We start from the raw sequence: 14,249 nt of genomic DNA, 5'->3' as shown, positions 1-14,249 counted from the left end.
GAGCTTGCACAAAGTTAAAGATGAACACAAAATGGATAAAAATACAAGTAAGCATTTTATATATTATTTTATTAGCTCGAGCTGAAAATGTATGGAATATTTACAGACCTGTGGTTTATTTTGTAGTGTCCTTGCCAAGAAGATTACATAGATTGTGGATATTATGTGATGAGATTCATGAAGGAGATAATCTCACACAAGCGACTTCAAATTCCTGAAGAAGTAAGTCTTATTTCTGCTGAACCTTTTTGTTTTGCAAATCTGAACTTAGTGTTGCTGTGTATTTTCCGGACACTGCAAAGATTAGCTGAACTTAATATGTTGGAGTGTATGGGTGCGTTATATTTTGAAACAGGGGAAGGAAAGTCTAGTTGTTGTGGGGGACTAATTTGTTGGAGTGTATGGGTGCGTTATACTAAAGGTCATATACATAATTGTCCATGCTTTTAGTAGAAGCAGTCTTTAATTGCATCGTTTTCTGACAAATCTCATCCTTTAACTAGATCATTTAAGTATAGAAGTAGTTTAGTGGTCTGAAATTTTTGGAGTCTGGTGTTGACAGTCCTGCTTATACTTCTACTGCTGTTGACTGTCCTGCTTCTTGTCCTGCTGCTGTGTTTGTTGATCAGCAACTGTCTAGCCATTGAATCAGCAACTCTGTTTGTTGATCGAGCTTCATAAATCAGACTAGTTCCTGTAAGTTATTTATAGGAATGCATAAGATATGAGAGATTAGCATAGGCAGACTGTGACTGAGTACTCAAGATAGTAATCTGATTTAGTAATCTGGCCATACTAAATCTGATTTCTCATATAATCTGACCATATATTCCCTTTGCTAGCTGCTTCATAAATCCTCCTAAATCCCCAAAATGTACAGCAGAATCGTACAATAATAGCCAAGACAACCTGAGACTTGCTGCTGACCATATATTCCCTTTGCTAGCTGCTAGTTGTTAATGATTTCAGACTGGCTGCTAGAAATGCCATAGAAGCTGGTAGTTGTTAATGATTTCAGACTGGCTGCTAGAAATGCCAAGGAAGAAACATTGCAGAGTGAAATGGTTATGGAATTTTTCAATCCCATATTTAGTATGCAAGTGTTTGTAACTGGAAAATCAATATCTTGGATGAGCATTGGGTGTAACATTTTAAACAATTGTGTGGCTTGTATAGGTCACTTTGAGATAGGTTTGATACAAATTCACCTAATACAACCAACCTATGTTAAGTGATAATCTATTCCTATAATGTGAAGTTTAGATTTTTTTTTTTCCATATATGGCACTTATTGTTTATTGTAATACTAATTCTTACGGGTTTTTTCCCATCTATATATGTATGAATATCTTATACCCCTATTGTTTCGCAGTACTTTTCAGATTGTCAGTTTCCAAGTTATGACACGGAGCAGATTGACGAAGTAAGAGTTGAGTGGGTGCGCCATGTTGTTCAACAAATGTATAATGGCTAGGTTACGTTGAATGAACCAACAAACATACAACTTTATTAATTAATGTATTTTGCGTAGTTTAATGTTTAGAATTTTATTTGTGACCTATGTAATCTGTTTTATTAGGATGACTTGTAAAAATTCTTTCCATTGAGGTTTGGGAATTAATATTCAACTATTCACTACTCTTCAATATATGGTTTTATTTTGCGGAAAAAAATGAAATGCTTTTCAGGTAGGCAGCGATATTATAAATAATTAAAAAAAAAAATTAAACAAAACTTTAACAGCGCTTCTTAACATCCGCTATTAGAAAATAATTTGAAAGATGGCGCCAAATCTTCAACAGCGTTTCTTTAATAGCGTTTATAATGTGCTATGAAAGAAACATTTGAATTATCCTAGATGTTACATATGACAGCGCTTTTGAAAAGCGCTATTAAATGTACCTTTTACTTTTAATAGCGAAGCCATCAACAGCGCTTCAAGAAGCGCTGTTAAATGCATTATTAAGCGCTGTTAAATGCAATTTCTGTCGTAGTGAATTCGATCGTGATTATCTGATTTAAATAGAATTAAGGGACCTAGCATGATAATCCGATTTCCCAAAAATATTATATTTGTTAGGCGTGATAGAACAATCAGATTAGGTTAGTTTAACAGTTCATAAAAAGGGCGAGGAAAGTAGTTAAATCATCGAAAAGAGACACATTACGACGCACCTTTGAGAGGTGCGTCACGGTTCTCAGAAAACTAACCACTTTGACTTTGCTATTTCTCCTTTTTATTTAACGAATCTCAATTATGGGACGGGATACGTTCTGTTCGATTTATGGATCGATTGCGACAGAACACGTGAACAATTTCGCAGCGAGAGGCTTAGGCTAAGGGTTAGAGTCAATACTCAGAATATAATTGTGTTGTGTTGTGTGTTCCTTTCACGTCGAATTTAGGGGTCTATTTATAGGGAAGAGTTCGTGGAAAGATAGAATTGCAGAGTTCTAATCCACAAAGAATTAGGAAAAAACACGTACCCAGGTATTTTCAGCGCCCAGGCCTGGGCGCCGAAGATTTCGGCGCCCAGAGCCAGGCGTTGAAAATAGGGTCTGGGCTGTTTTCTTTAGTCAGATTCGGATTCCTGAAATCCGTAGAGTTTGAGATTTAATCGAGTCTTTTAGCGCGTATCAATTTTATGACGGAATGCGTCTGGGCCCGTTACGAACTCTAGGCTCGTTAGGATTTTAATTAATACGTAACTCTTATTTCCGAATCATATTAGGAATAGGATTCTCGCAGTTTTCTATCTCATTTAGGATTTATGTTGGAATGCAACACCTAATTCTGACAGGTTTCTATCCTTTATGATTTGTCACTTTTAGAAGCTACCTTTTATGACAGTTACTATTTTAGCAGGTTTCCATAAATAGCAGGTTTCGGGTGAAATGAAATGGGGAATCGAGATTTGTTTATTTTATAGGAGATGCGTTGTCAAGTGGAGATTTATGCTTTCATCATCGAACCTTTCCCTTGTGGGAATGGGGACAAAAGTAGGTGTCTACACAATGTATTATTTAATGATGTTTAATTACATAGTAGTTCCACCATAACATATAGTTCTTCCTTCTTTGCCATGCATCATATCATAGACGCCATAATGCCAATCAGTTGTGTACTTTTCTGTTTGTTGAGGAATAATATGTTGATGATTTGAATCCAAAACTGTAAAGTTATGCCAAAATGCAGTTATGCCCAACTCTTCAGACGGGTAATACCCATTTCCCATAGGCGGAAGAGGTTGACTCGGCAAATTGAATGCTTCCCCTCCCACTGCAACGTAAGTAGCTCCATCTGCCATTTTAGTGAATATTTGTTGCGGCCAATATCCAAGGACTATGCCACATATCTCAAGCCACCAATTTTTTGTTTTTGCATCCTTTTCATTTACATAACATCCAGGTCAATAGCTATCACATTTTTTATATAACAAAAAAAGAGTATACTTCCTCCGTTCTAATTATATTTCAATAGGTAGCGTTTAACTAGATTAGATCTCGTGCACACCACGGATATTTTTTAAAAATTATTATTTTTTTAATAATATATATGGAGCTTTTGACTGAAATATTTCTCTTCATAAAGTTCAGGAATAATTAATAAATCTTACACATACTCATTTAAGCATCTACAAATTATTTTTGTCCTATTATGTATTACATACTTTATATATGCTCCCCACCTCCCACCCACCAAAATTACATGGTCCCCACTTGTTTAATTATTAAAATATCTATCCAACCCCACTTGCTTTATTTTATTTCATTCAATTCTTCTTCTTAATACACGTGCCCGGCCGAGTGTATCTCTTAAATAAATACGGAGGGAGTAATATTTTTCATTATTAATATTCCGATTTGAATAAAATATTACGAAAAATCATTTTTACAAATTATTATTATATAACTTCTATTATTTCCATAATTTATAAACAAATATTTTCTTTTATCCAATAAACTATGATAGGAAATTGAACATATAGATTTGTTTAAGAAAAAAGTTTTATAGCGAGAAGATTTTGCACAAGGAAGTGACATGTGTTATTCATGATGTCTGTTTTAATATAAAGCAATAGATATCTCGAATTATGCATAACTAAAAGTAAAAAAATAAATTGATATTTGTAAAATATGTACCGATATGAATCTAACAAAAGTTCATATGATTATACCTTTTCCACAAATAAATCATATTATTGATACAATATGAATAGTGTAAAAGTCAACATGGTACAATATTATTAGAATGGAGCAAGTATATAAATCTTTTATTAGATAATGTTAATTACTCCATACCTGATAAATAAATAAACTAATTACTCTTTGTAGCCCCCCTCTTTTTGAGCTGCCAACAAGTCCAGCATCAATTGATACATCTTTATTAGTACTCACAAATCCAGGACACAATGTATTAAAACAATGTGATTGGCCAGCCTATACAAAAATTTATTAATTAAGTACATATTTGTTTTAGTTACATAATAAAAATGAATAATTATATTTTCTAATTTGAAATTTGAATTATAATATTGGAAAATAAATGGAAAATTTTCCAAAGACAACCTAATAAAATTAATTGTCTATTTGCCAATTACAACCTCAAACTTTCATATTTGTAAATTACAACCGTAAATTTATACCTTACTTTAAATTAGAACACCGAGTCATTTTTTCGGCAAAAACCATTGGAATATAATGTCAATATATAATAATCCAACCTTTGGGCATGCATTTCTCTTTTATTATTCCCACATATACGACATATTTTTTTTTTTATAAATAATCCAACCTTTTGGACCTATTCTCTTTTGATGGTCTCTTAAGACCGTCCACCTGAAGAACCTGTTATTTTTTTTAATTACTCATTCACCCCCACAAGCTCACTCACGAACAATTTGCCTCACTCAGTTGTCAGATCATTGAAGGAGAAGAGTATGTCGGTTTGAAAGAAAGAAAAGGAGGAAAAGATTTTTTTTTAAAAGTTAGACCAATAAGAGAGTGACACTTGTCAAGGTAACCTGCTATAGTGGGTTGGTTATCTGTTAGGACTGTTAAAAGAGAATAGGTCCAAAAGTTTGGATTATTGAAAAAAAAAACTCATACTTGGGATTAATAAAAGAAACCCGGTCAAAGGTAGAATTATTAAAATTAAATTTTTCGAAAAGGCTCTAAACAGATTTTAAATAATTCGAAAAAAAACATAAACAAATTAAGCATAAGTTATTCCTTTTTTTTAGAAAAATTATTTAATTGTATTTTAATAAGATTAATGACATCATATTATGATTAATTTTGCTGAAAAATGACACAGGTTTGTAATTAACGTGGAGATGTAAGTTTAAGGTTGTAGTTTATAAGTTGAAAGTTTGGGATTGTATTTAACAACGGGACAACTTTATTAAATTGTATTTGACAAATGTTCCCAAATAAATACTGAAAACTTACACTTAAATATTGAAACATGTGCGCGATGTTATCCTTGTTTAATGCTGGATTAACCTATATATGGATAAAACACATATTAACAACACAATATGAAAATAGTGATTTAATCCGACTATGTAAATATATAATTGATTGGTTAGTTACTTACCGTCCATCCCACTTTTATCATGTCATCTCCATTACGAATAATAATTTCCCCGGAAGAGTATTGAGGTGCTCTAACCCGTGGTAACTGATAATAATTGAATATACCTCTTACCCCGTAATATTTTGTTGTTCTTGAGTCGGAATTGGTTTGAACGATTGCAAACTGTGAAAGCAAAAGGTTAATAAAAATGGATAACTGAAATTATTTTTAAAAAAGACACTACTAGCAAAACTTTGCTAATTTTATTACCAAGTTAAAATGGATAAATAAAATTTGCTAATTTATCATTGGTCATTTTTTTGTTTATTAGTTATGGTATTTAATAGGTATCTCCTTCCGTTCCACAAAATGTTTTTTGTTTTTCTCTTCGGATGTTTCAAAAAACGTTCTCCTATTTCTATTTTTAGCTATACACTTTTCCCACTTTTCCGAAATTCGTGTCAAAAGAAAAAAAGAAAAAAAGCAAGATTATTTTTCTTCAACAATTTTCCCTTTTCCACCCAACTATCATCACATCCATTTTTTTTTTGTATTTTTCTATTAAACAATCATTTATTTTCTCCCATTCCCTATAAACGTACATAACACTGATCGAGACCATATGCATCGTTGATCTACAGTCAAGTGTAAACTAACTTCTCTCTTATCCTTCATCTTCTTCTGTCTTATCTTCCACTAACTTGACCCACCTCTTACTCTAACCCCTTATTTTTCTTCCACAACCTTGACTCAAATTCACGGACAATAATAGAGTGACCCTAAGGGTGGAAAACCCTTTCAATGTTGAATTCTAATGGGTTACAAATGCATTGAAACTTTACCTTATAACACTTTCTCTCTCCAATTAATTACACTTATATATTATTTTATGTTATACTACTCCGTTTCATAAATATCTTTACGATTACTATTTGCACAAATATTAAGAAAAAGTTTTAAAAAAAGTTGGTTGAATATAATAAATATGGATAAAGTAAGAGAATTGTATAAAAAGCTCGGTGAATGTAAGAAAAAAATAAACTAAGAGAAAATGAGTTCAAATTTGTAAATATTGTGAGTGAAAAAGGATAGTGTAAATATTGTGAGTGAAAAAGGATATTCATGTCAAAAAATAGAATAAAGCAAAGTGTAAAAACCATTATGAAACATACTAAAATGAAAGTGTAAATATCTTTTGAACGGAGATAGTATGTATCTTAAAAGTTATCAACCCTTAGGGTAAGAATATCGGTAGTCTGGAACAACAAGTCTGAGTGCAGACTTTGGTGAGTCTGCCTCCAGACTACCGTTATTTGGTACAAAAGAGAAGTGGAGTCTGGGAAGGAGTTTTGGTTTCCCAAACTCAATCTCAGACTTGGTTGTGGGCCCCACAAGTAATTAAACTTCCCATTTTGGTATTCATTCAATGCAAGCAACGGTAACTTTGTTCCTAAAAAAAAAAAAAACAACGGTAACTTATACTTTTGGTAGAGAGTCTGGAGAGAGTCTGAGGGATAAAGTATAAAATTGGAATGAGTCTGGAGTGAGTCTGAAGAATTAAAAGAAGGTAAAAGTTAGTGGAAAGCTGATGTGGCACAGTCTGAATATTGGGTTTGAGTCTGAGGGATAAACTCACCCTTAGAGTCACCCAAACATTTTCCCAAAGTCACCATACTCTCTCACCTACTTTTTACATAAATCATACATCAAATTCTCTCTCCTACACAATTAATAATTTTAACCACCCCTAAATTTTATTATTAACACATATATCGACAATTGTAAAAAAATGTTTATCTTTTTTTTTATTAATTAACATTATCGTTACTCCATGTGTCTCATCTTCTTTCCCTACTTTAAACTAAGAAACTCTCACAAAATTAGCTGAATGAAACAAGTAAAACCAGCCAAGGAAGTAAAATGAAACAATGAGTTTTAAATATTATCAAATAATGGGCATAAATTAAATAGCAATTAATTAATCCGAAAAATTAGGCAAAATAATTAACACTACAGCTTAACGCCAAATTACCAATGACCTATGTCAAGTTATTGTTCAACTTGACAAGAAGCTTATGTTAACCTTGTGGGTTTTTTGAGAGGCACCAGTTGACAGCAAGTCCAAGTCAACAATGCATGTGTTTTGATTTTTTTTTTCTTCTTACAAACGCATGCAATTTCTTAATACTCGTATTTTCACACAATAAAAAATGTTGAAGGGAGTAATAGATTTTAATGCACCCGATGGGTGATCTACATTTAAAATTTAACATTAGTTAATTATGAAGAAAAAAATAACTTACTTGTTGTCCAGGTTGAGTTAGTAGAGAGTTTGATGTTGTTCTCATGTCATAATTTTTTGTGGCGGTTTTAATTTGAACAAGATCATCCATGCTCACTCTTCTAATAGGCACTGTTCCTGTCGGACAACCCCCATTCTCTAGCATAAGGACCTGACACTGGATAGCCTCATCGTTGGAAGACATAGCTTTTATGGTTCTATGAGTATATTTAGTTCTCATCTATATTAAAATTTAAAAAAAAACGAATCAATTACTATATATTAAAAGACACATCAAGAATGACATGTGTTATTTTCTGATGCATTCTAATTTATTTATTTTAATTAAAAATATTTGATACGAATACTTCTTATTTAAAAGTGGTTTACAACAAAATATTGTACACCGAGTAAAAGTTACTCAAAATGTTTAAAGTTACCCTGATATATGTAAAATTTATGTATTTTTTAGTGATAAGATTTTCCATTTTAATAAAATTATTCCTTCAAAATCACAAATAATGTATAAAATAAAATTTATTGTACACCTTATACGTGCAAGATGTTCATAAAAATCAAATATGTTAGAAAATATTAATAGATTTCTAGCTACATATAAAAATTTAACATAATTAAGCTTTAATATCTAACTAAAAGTGATATAATTACCTAAATATACGTAAAATATTATACAAAAAGAATATATCACTTTTCTTTTTTTGAGGGGAAAATAATATATCACTTATAAAATAGTGCACTCTATACTTTGAATAAACGGTAATTTTATCTCATGTCCAATTAATACTTAATAAAACTTGATTTATTTTACTTAATAATTCTTTCAATAAACTTAATTTATATATTTTTCGTATAATGAAAAATATATAAATTATTTATTAATCTACGTGCGTACGGATCTAACCTACTAATTATAAAAACTAAAACCAATATGCAACATAATAGGAAGTATATCCCAGGGATCTAATGGGAGATAATACGAGTTAAGCCGTTAAGGAGGGCATGAATGATATCAAGAACAACCTGAGGATAAAGAGTATGATTTTTCAACATTGGATGCTTAAAAGCAGGTTGTTTGTAAAAGTCGACACAATCATATATCACTCCATTTGCTGTCTGCAAATCAGTAAGAATGTAGTTAATATCTTATACGTAGGAAATTGTTTGGATTCATATTGCACAAGATATTATGTGAACAATAATAAGGTGCGAAATGGTGGACAGTATGAAAATAAATATACAAAACTTGTTTTAAAAAAAAACTCAAAAGTTACACATTGTGATCAAATATTTATGTTTTACTATTATTAATTATACTCTCCTACTAATGATGTCTTGGTCTAGTGGTTAAGACTGAGGGCCTGTGTACAATAGTTCTCAGGTTCGAACCCCCCGCCCCCATTTGTAATTTATATTGCCCTAGCGGCTCATTCGCACCCAAAAATCCATTACTATATACTAAAAGAGACACCAGGAATGACACGTATCAATTCCTGGTGTAAAATTTTCCCGCCAAAAACCATTTCCTTAAAAAAAAATCTACTTTATTCTTTTTTTATTTTCTTTCCTTTTTCTTTATAAATGTTTATATATGGAAAAAATTATAAGATTATGTAATATGACATTATTAGAAAATTTTGGTAATATTTTAGTCAAATCTTCATATCAATAGCAGAAAATATTTTTACTCAATATTTTGGTCAAATTAGCATATTAACCATATCAAATATTTTGGTCAAATCATCATATTAAACATTTAAAATATACACTTCGTATAATACTTAGTAGGAGGGGCAATGTATATTATAAGATAAAATGATAAAATGAGTAGTTTCGAGATTTATTAATTTCGCAATAGATGTAAGGGGTAAATATTTCATATAAAAAAGATGATTAAATAATAATTTTCAAATATCCGTGCGTGCACGGGATTTTCAAATGACACGTGTCAATTCCTGATGTGATTTTTTTCCCGCCAAAAATCACTTTCCCAAAAAGGTGTATTTTTTTTTATTTTTATTCTCTACCTTTTTTATAAACTATTTATGTATGGAAATAAATTTTAGTTTTTTAAATTATGGAAATAATAGATACGCCGTAATAATAATTATTCTAAATTGGTAATATTTTAGTCAAATCGTTATATTAATAATGAAAAATATATCACTTAAATATTTTGTGAAAAAAATATCAAAATCCGTGCATGCACGGGATCTAATCTAGTAAATAATAATTATACTCTCCTAATCAAATAGTTATTTTTAGGCTTTGTCATGTTTGACTTATTTCAGATAATATAAGTTCAGTTAAATTCAGATAATATAAGTTCAAAAAAAAAAAAAAAGTTTTTTTTCATACATTTTCAACAAATAAGTTTATTTCAGACGAAATACGTTTTATTTTCTTCCAGATAACATAAGTTCAGATAAATTTAGTTAAGTTCAGATACTATATAGGTTCAGAAAAAAATAATTCAAATTGAACGTAGCTTTAATATTGACATCAGAGAGGCCTTATTTGTGTAACGATCTCATTGGAGATCTACTTTAATACTATTAATAGTAAATACTAATCTTATATGCACGCGATGCATGCGAGAGTATTATATTATAGAAAAAAAAACCCTCTCACAAACTAGTAGGGAAAACATCCACCAATTTGGCTAATTTATTCAATGAATAATAGTAGTAATCAACTCAACAAATGTGATAACAAAGTTCAATAACCCCGTCAATCATTTATTGGCCGAGAGGTCTGTACACATATTAGATCACAAGTTCAAACCCAAATTCTTATATGAGACTGTCCTCACCATCAACTGATGGTGAGACCAGTTTACACTTGTGAATTTAGGTATGTTACTTCTACAGTTTAGACATGTTACTTTTTTTTTTTTTTTTTATAATTTTAGAGGTTGTACTTTTTTTAGTTTAGGTATGTTACTTCTATAGTTTATACATGTTACTTTTTTTATACGGAGTAGTTTTAGGGGAGATACCTTCTTAGTTTAGGTATGTTACTTCTATAGTTTAGACATGTTACTTTTTTTATATAATTTTAGATGAGGTACTTTTTTAGTTTAGGTATGTTACTTCTATAGTTTAGACATGCTACTTTTTTTTTTATACGGAATAGTTTTAGAGGAGGTACATTTTTAGTTTAGGTATGTGTTACTTCTATAGTTTAGACATGTTACATTTTATTTTATTTTTAATTTTAGATGAGGTACTTTTTTAGTTTAGGTATTTTTCTTCTATAGTTTAGATCTGTTACTTTTTTTTTTTTAGTTTTAGGGGAGATACGCTATTGGTTTCGCGCTGATGGTGTGACTGGTCTCACAGGAGACACGCTGAAATTCAAATCCCCTCTTCATTTTTAATTTGTAACGCCCGACCCTATCTGTCCCCAAAAAAAATTACTATATTAAAATAACACTATTATGTAGGGCGAAAATAAAAGTGAAGTATCCATGGCACAAGAAGACTTAACTACCTTGATTGTTTTAATGCTAGACTGCTCCAGGGGTTGATATTGTTTTTGGAGATCATTTTCTTCTTCTACAATGCCTCTCGTTCCAATATTAACTACAAGTAACAATACAACAACCAAGTACACTCTTTTCATATCCGATTATCTGCAAGGTACCAAAGAACCATACCATAAGCTCTAACTCACAACACCTTTCAATATATGCAACACTATAATTAAGTGAATTCGGCTCAAGTAAAATAACATGGTAACGTTTTCGCTAAAAATATATATGCAGGAATATAAATAAGTTTAGAAAAAATGAGTAAAAATCAAGTAAATAGAACGCACTCTAAGTTCTCAATTTCCATGAACAATCATTAAAATATATCCCCCCCCAAAAAAGGTTAGTTTCAAATATTCTCTCTACATATAGGCTCCAATGCCCCATCCATAATAATTCACATTAACAGTACGTATAGTTCCTCTGTTTTTTTTAGATGATCACATAATTTCACTTTTGCCTCTATCCATATACTCTCTCCGTCCCTTAATACTTGCACCGGTTTGACCGGTGCGGAGTTTAATACATTTGAATTGACTCATTAATTTAATGGGTGTTAGTTGATGGTGGGTTATTTTTTAATATAATTAATGGGAATGTGTAAAAGGTGGAGACTGGAGAGTGGTGATTGGGGATGTGAATTTTTAAATGGTTTTTTTGTAGGGAATGGGGGTGTAGGTGGGGTTAGTAAGTAAGTGTGAGAAATAATATAATATTGGTGTAAATTTCCATTTATAGAAGCGGTGCAAGTATTAAGGGACGGCTCGAAAAGGAAAGCGGTGCGAGTATTAAGGGACGGAGGGAGTAATGTATTTTGACTATTAATTATGATTTATACTTTTTTTAAAAACAAAAATACAGGCATGGGGTCAAGTCTTGTTGTAATCCTCTAATTATAGGTCTATAGATATATAATATCAACTTTTATAATTCTTATACATTGATAATTGAAGATATTAATGGTTGAAATATTGCATTATATTGACAAACGTTATAAAAAAAGTTGTGTTATTTAAAAAGAAGGGATGAAGTATTATTTGTTACTCTCTTCGTATTTAAATAGAAGATACACTTGGTCGGGCACGGTTATTAATGAAGAATAATTGAATGAAATAAAATAATAAAACAAGTGGGGTTGGGGTAAATATTTTAATGAAGTAAAATAAGTGGGAACCATTGAATTTTGGATGAGTGTGGGGTGGAGGTTTATCAAATTAATTGTTTAATGTGATAGTGGGTCATAGGGTATTATTTAATTAGAGAGTGAGGTTGAAAAGTTATTAAAAATGACAAGTGTATCTCCTATTTAATTACGGACGTAGTAATTGAATATGCATGAATTAAATTTTAAGAGACTCATACGGAGAATATGAATATCTATACTAATATACTAAAAGACGTATATAAGAACGTATATGTGTCACGTAGACCCCTCCTTATTACGCCACATCATCTTAGCAAGGATCTAACACCGGACCTTATGAATTAAAAGTGACACTTCCTACTATCTTAGCTAGCTATAATATAAGTATATCTTTTCATATAAATATAAAATATAATCTTTTTAAAACGGGCACATATTTACAAAAAATTAAACCCCACTAAAAGTAAAATTCGGATCAAAGCCCAATCCACACACTAGTTTATGAATTATATACTATAAGATATGGGATATGAAATACAAGAAGAGTGAACAAAAATATACATAAGTTACCTTAGTCTATAGGGATGTCCAAGCCTGCTGGTTTGAAATTGACTCCAATTCAAGATTTTTAGTGTTTGATGTTGGAGATGTATTATGGCAAAATTTATAATGTCACCTAAACAATAGAGTCATATGTTGTAATTATGACAAAAGAGTCAAAGAAACCGAAAATGGGAAAGAAATCACAATTAATATGGAAGGATTTAACATTTAAGGAAAAGAATCCCAACAGATATCTTTGATAGGAAACAAATCTTTGTGAGTACATCATTATCTTTGTGAGTACATCATTATGTTGTCACAGTCTTAAAAGTTTGTACCAATTGAGGTTGGCATGAGTGGTTAAGGGTCTCTTGCTCCTTAATCAAGGTCTCGGGTTCGAGCCTTGGGAATGAAAAAAATCTAAACTGGGAGGGATGCTGCCCATCGAGGTACCCATGCAAACTCCCGCGTGAGATTAATCCAAACTCGCCGAAGACGGTGGAAACTTCTCGTAGTAGAACCAAAAAAAAAAAAAAACAGTCTTAAAAGTTTGATGTTTTTATGGTAAAGTGGATCTCCCTCCATAAAGGTCAAGGACTTAAAAAAAAAATTGGAAATGGAATACATAGATTTAGGATTTGAAATTGACTTGATTATTAAGAGTAAATGTTCATTGAAAATAATTGACCTTATAAGATCTGATTGCAACTTATTTGAATTTATTAGACCTGTAACTTTTTCTAAAGGTGTAGATAAACCCACCCTTAGTGGTTAATACAATAGACGATGTAGACCCGTAGCTATAATTAAAAATAACATTGGTGATAGATTATTTGATTAGTTTTATAAAAAAAACTTAGATTTATGCCCGTGCGATGCACGGCTCTTTACTATTAATCAAAATTAACATTTGTTTTCTTTTTTTTTAATCATAATAAACATTTTAGGCCTTGTTCGGTATCATTTTTTGTTTACAGTTTACTGTTTTTTACAAAACTCAAAACCAAAAAATGAAAACCACAAAAAGTAGTTTCCAGTTTTTTTGTTGTCAGTTTTCAAAATCAACATAATTACTATAAGTATGACTATTTTTTAGTTCATTATACAATCTATATCATATGACTTTTATATTCCAAACACTGGAAACAGGCAG

At 31.0% G+C, this 14,249-nt stretch overlaps 1 protein-coding gene across 3 annotated transcripts; it reads right to left on the bottom strand.

Annotated features, from left to right (window-relative positions):
- Positions 1-2,948: 2,948 nt before the first annotated feature.
- On the bottom strand, positions 2,949-13,255 carry LOC110786668 (uncharacterized). 3 transcript variants are annotated; one of them, XM_056838007.1, is made up of 8 exons: positions 13,124-13,255; positions 11,370-11,511; positions 8,901-8,993; positions 7,882-8,100; positions 5,600-5,761; positions 5,452-5,505; positions 4,303-4,440; positions 2,949-3,386 (listed from the first exon to the last, which is right to left on the bottom strand). In XM_056838007.1, exons 2-8 carry the CDS (start codon positions 11,499-11,501, stop codon positions 3,039-3,041), a joined length of 1,146 nt encoding a protein of 381 aa, XP_056693985.1. In that variant the 5' UTR covers positions 11,502-11,511; positions 13,124-13,255; the 3' UTR covers positions 2,949-3,038. The 3 variants fall into 3 exon arrangements, with proteins under 3 accessions (XP_056693985.1, XP_056693990.1, XP_056693994.1); XM_056838012.1 differs by having other exon boundaries at positions 7,882-8,037; XM_056838016.1 differs by lacking the exon at positions 7,882-8,100.
- Positions 13,256-14,249: the final 994 nt, after the last annotated feature.

The sequence above is a fragment of the Spinacia oleracea genome, chromosome 1 (genome assembly GCF_020520425.1).
Source record: "Spinacia oleracea cultivar Varoflay chromosome 1, BTI_SOV_V1, whole genome shotgun sequence".
Classification (NCBI taxonomy): domain Eukaryota; kingdom Viridiplantae; phylum Streptophyta; class Magnoliopsida; order Caryophyllales; family Amaranthaceae; genus Spinacia; species Spinacia oleracea.
Note: the sequence above shows the minus strand (reverse complement) of the source record. Positions and strands in the feature narration are given on the sequence as shown.

Coding starts and splice junctions, on each gene's coding strand:
- LOC110786668 (XM_056838007.1), bottom strand. CDS start 11,501: ATGAAAAGAGTGTACTTGGTTGTTGTATTGTTACTTGTAGTTAATATT. Junction 8,994..11,369: donor CTAGCATTAAAACAATCAAG/GTAGTTAAGTCT, acceptor ACTGATTTGCAG/ACAGCAAATGGAGTGATATA. Junction 5,506..5,599: donor TGATAAAAGTGGGATGGACG/GTAAGTAACTAA, acceptor ATCCATATATAG/GTTAATCCAGCATTAAACAA.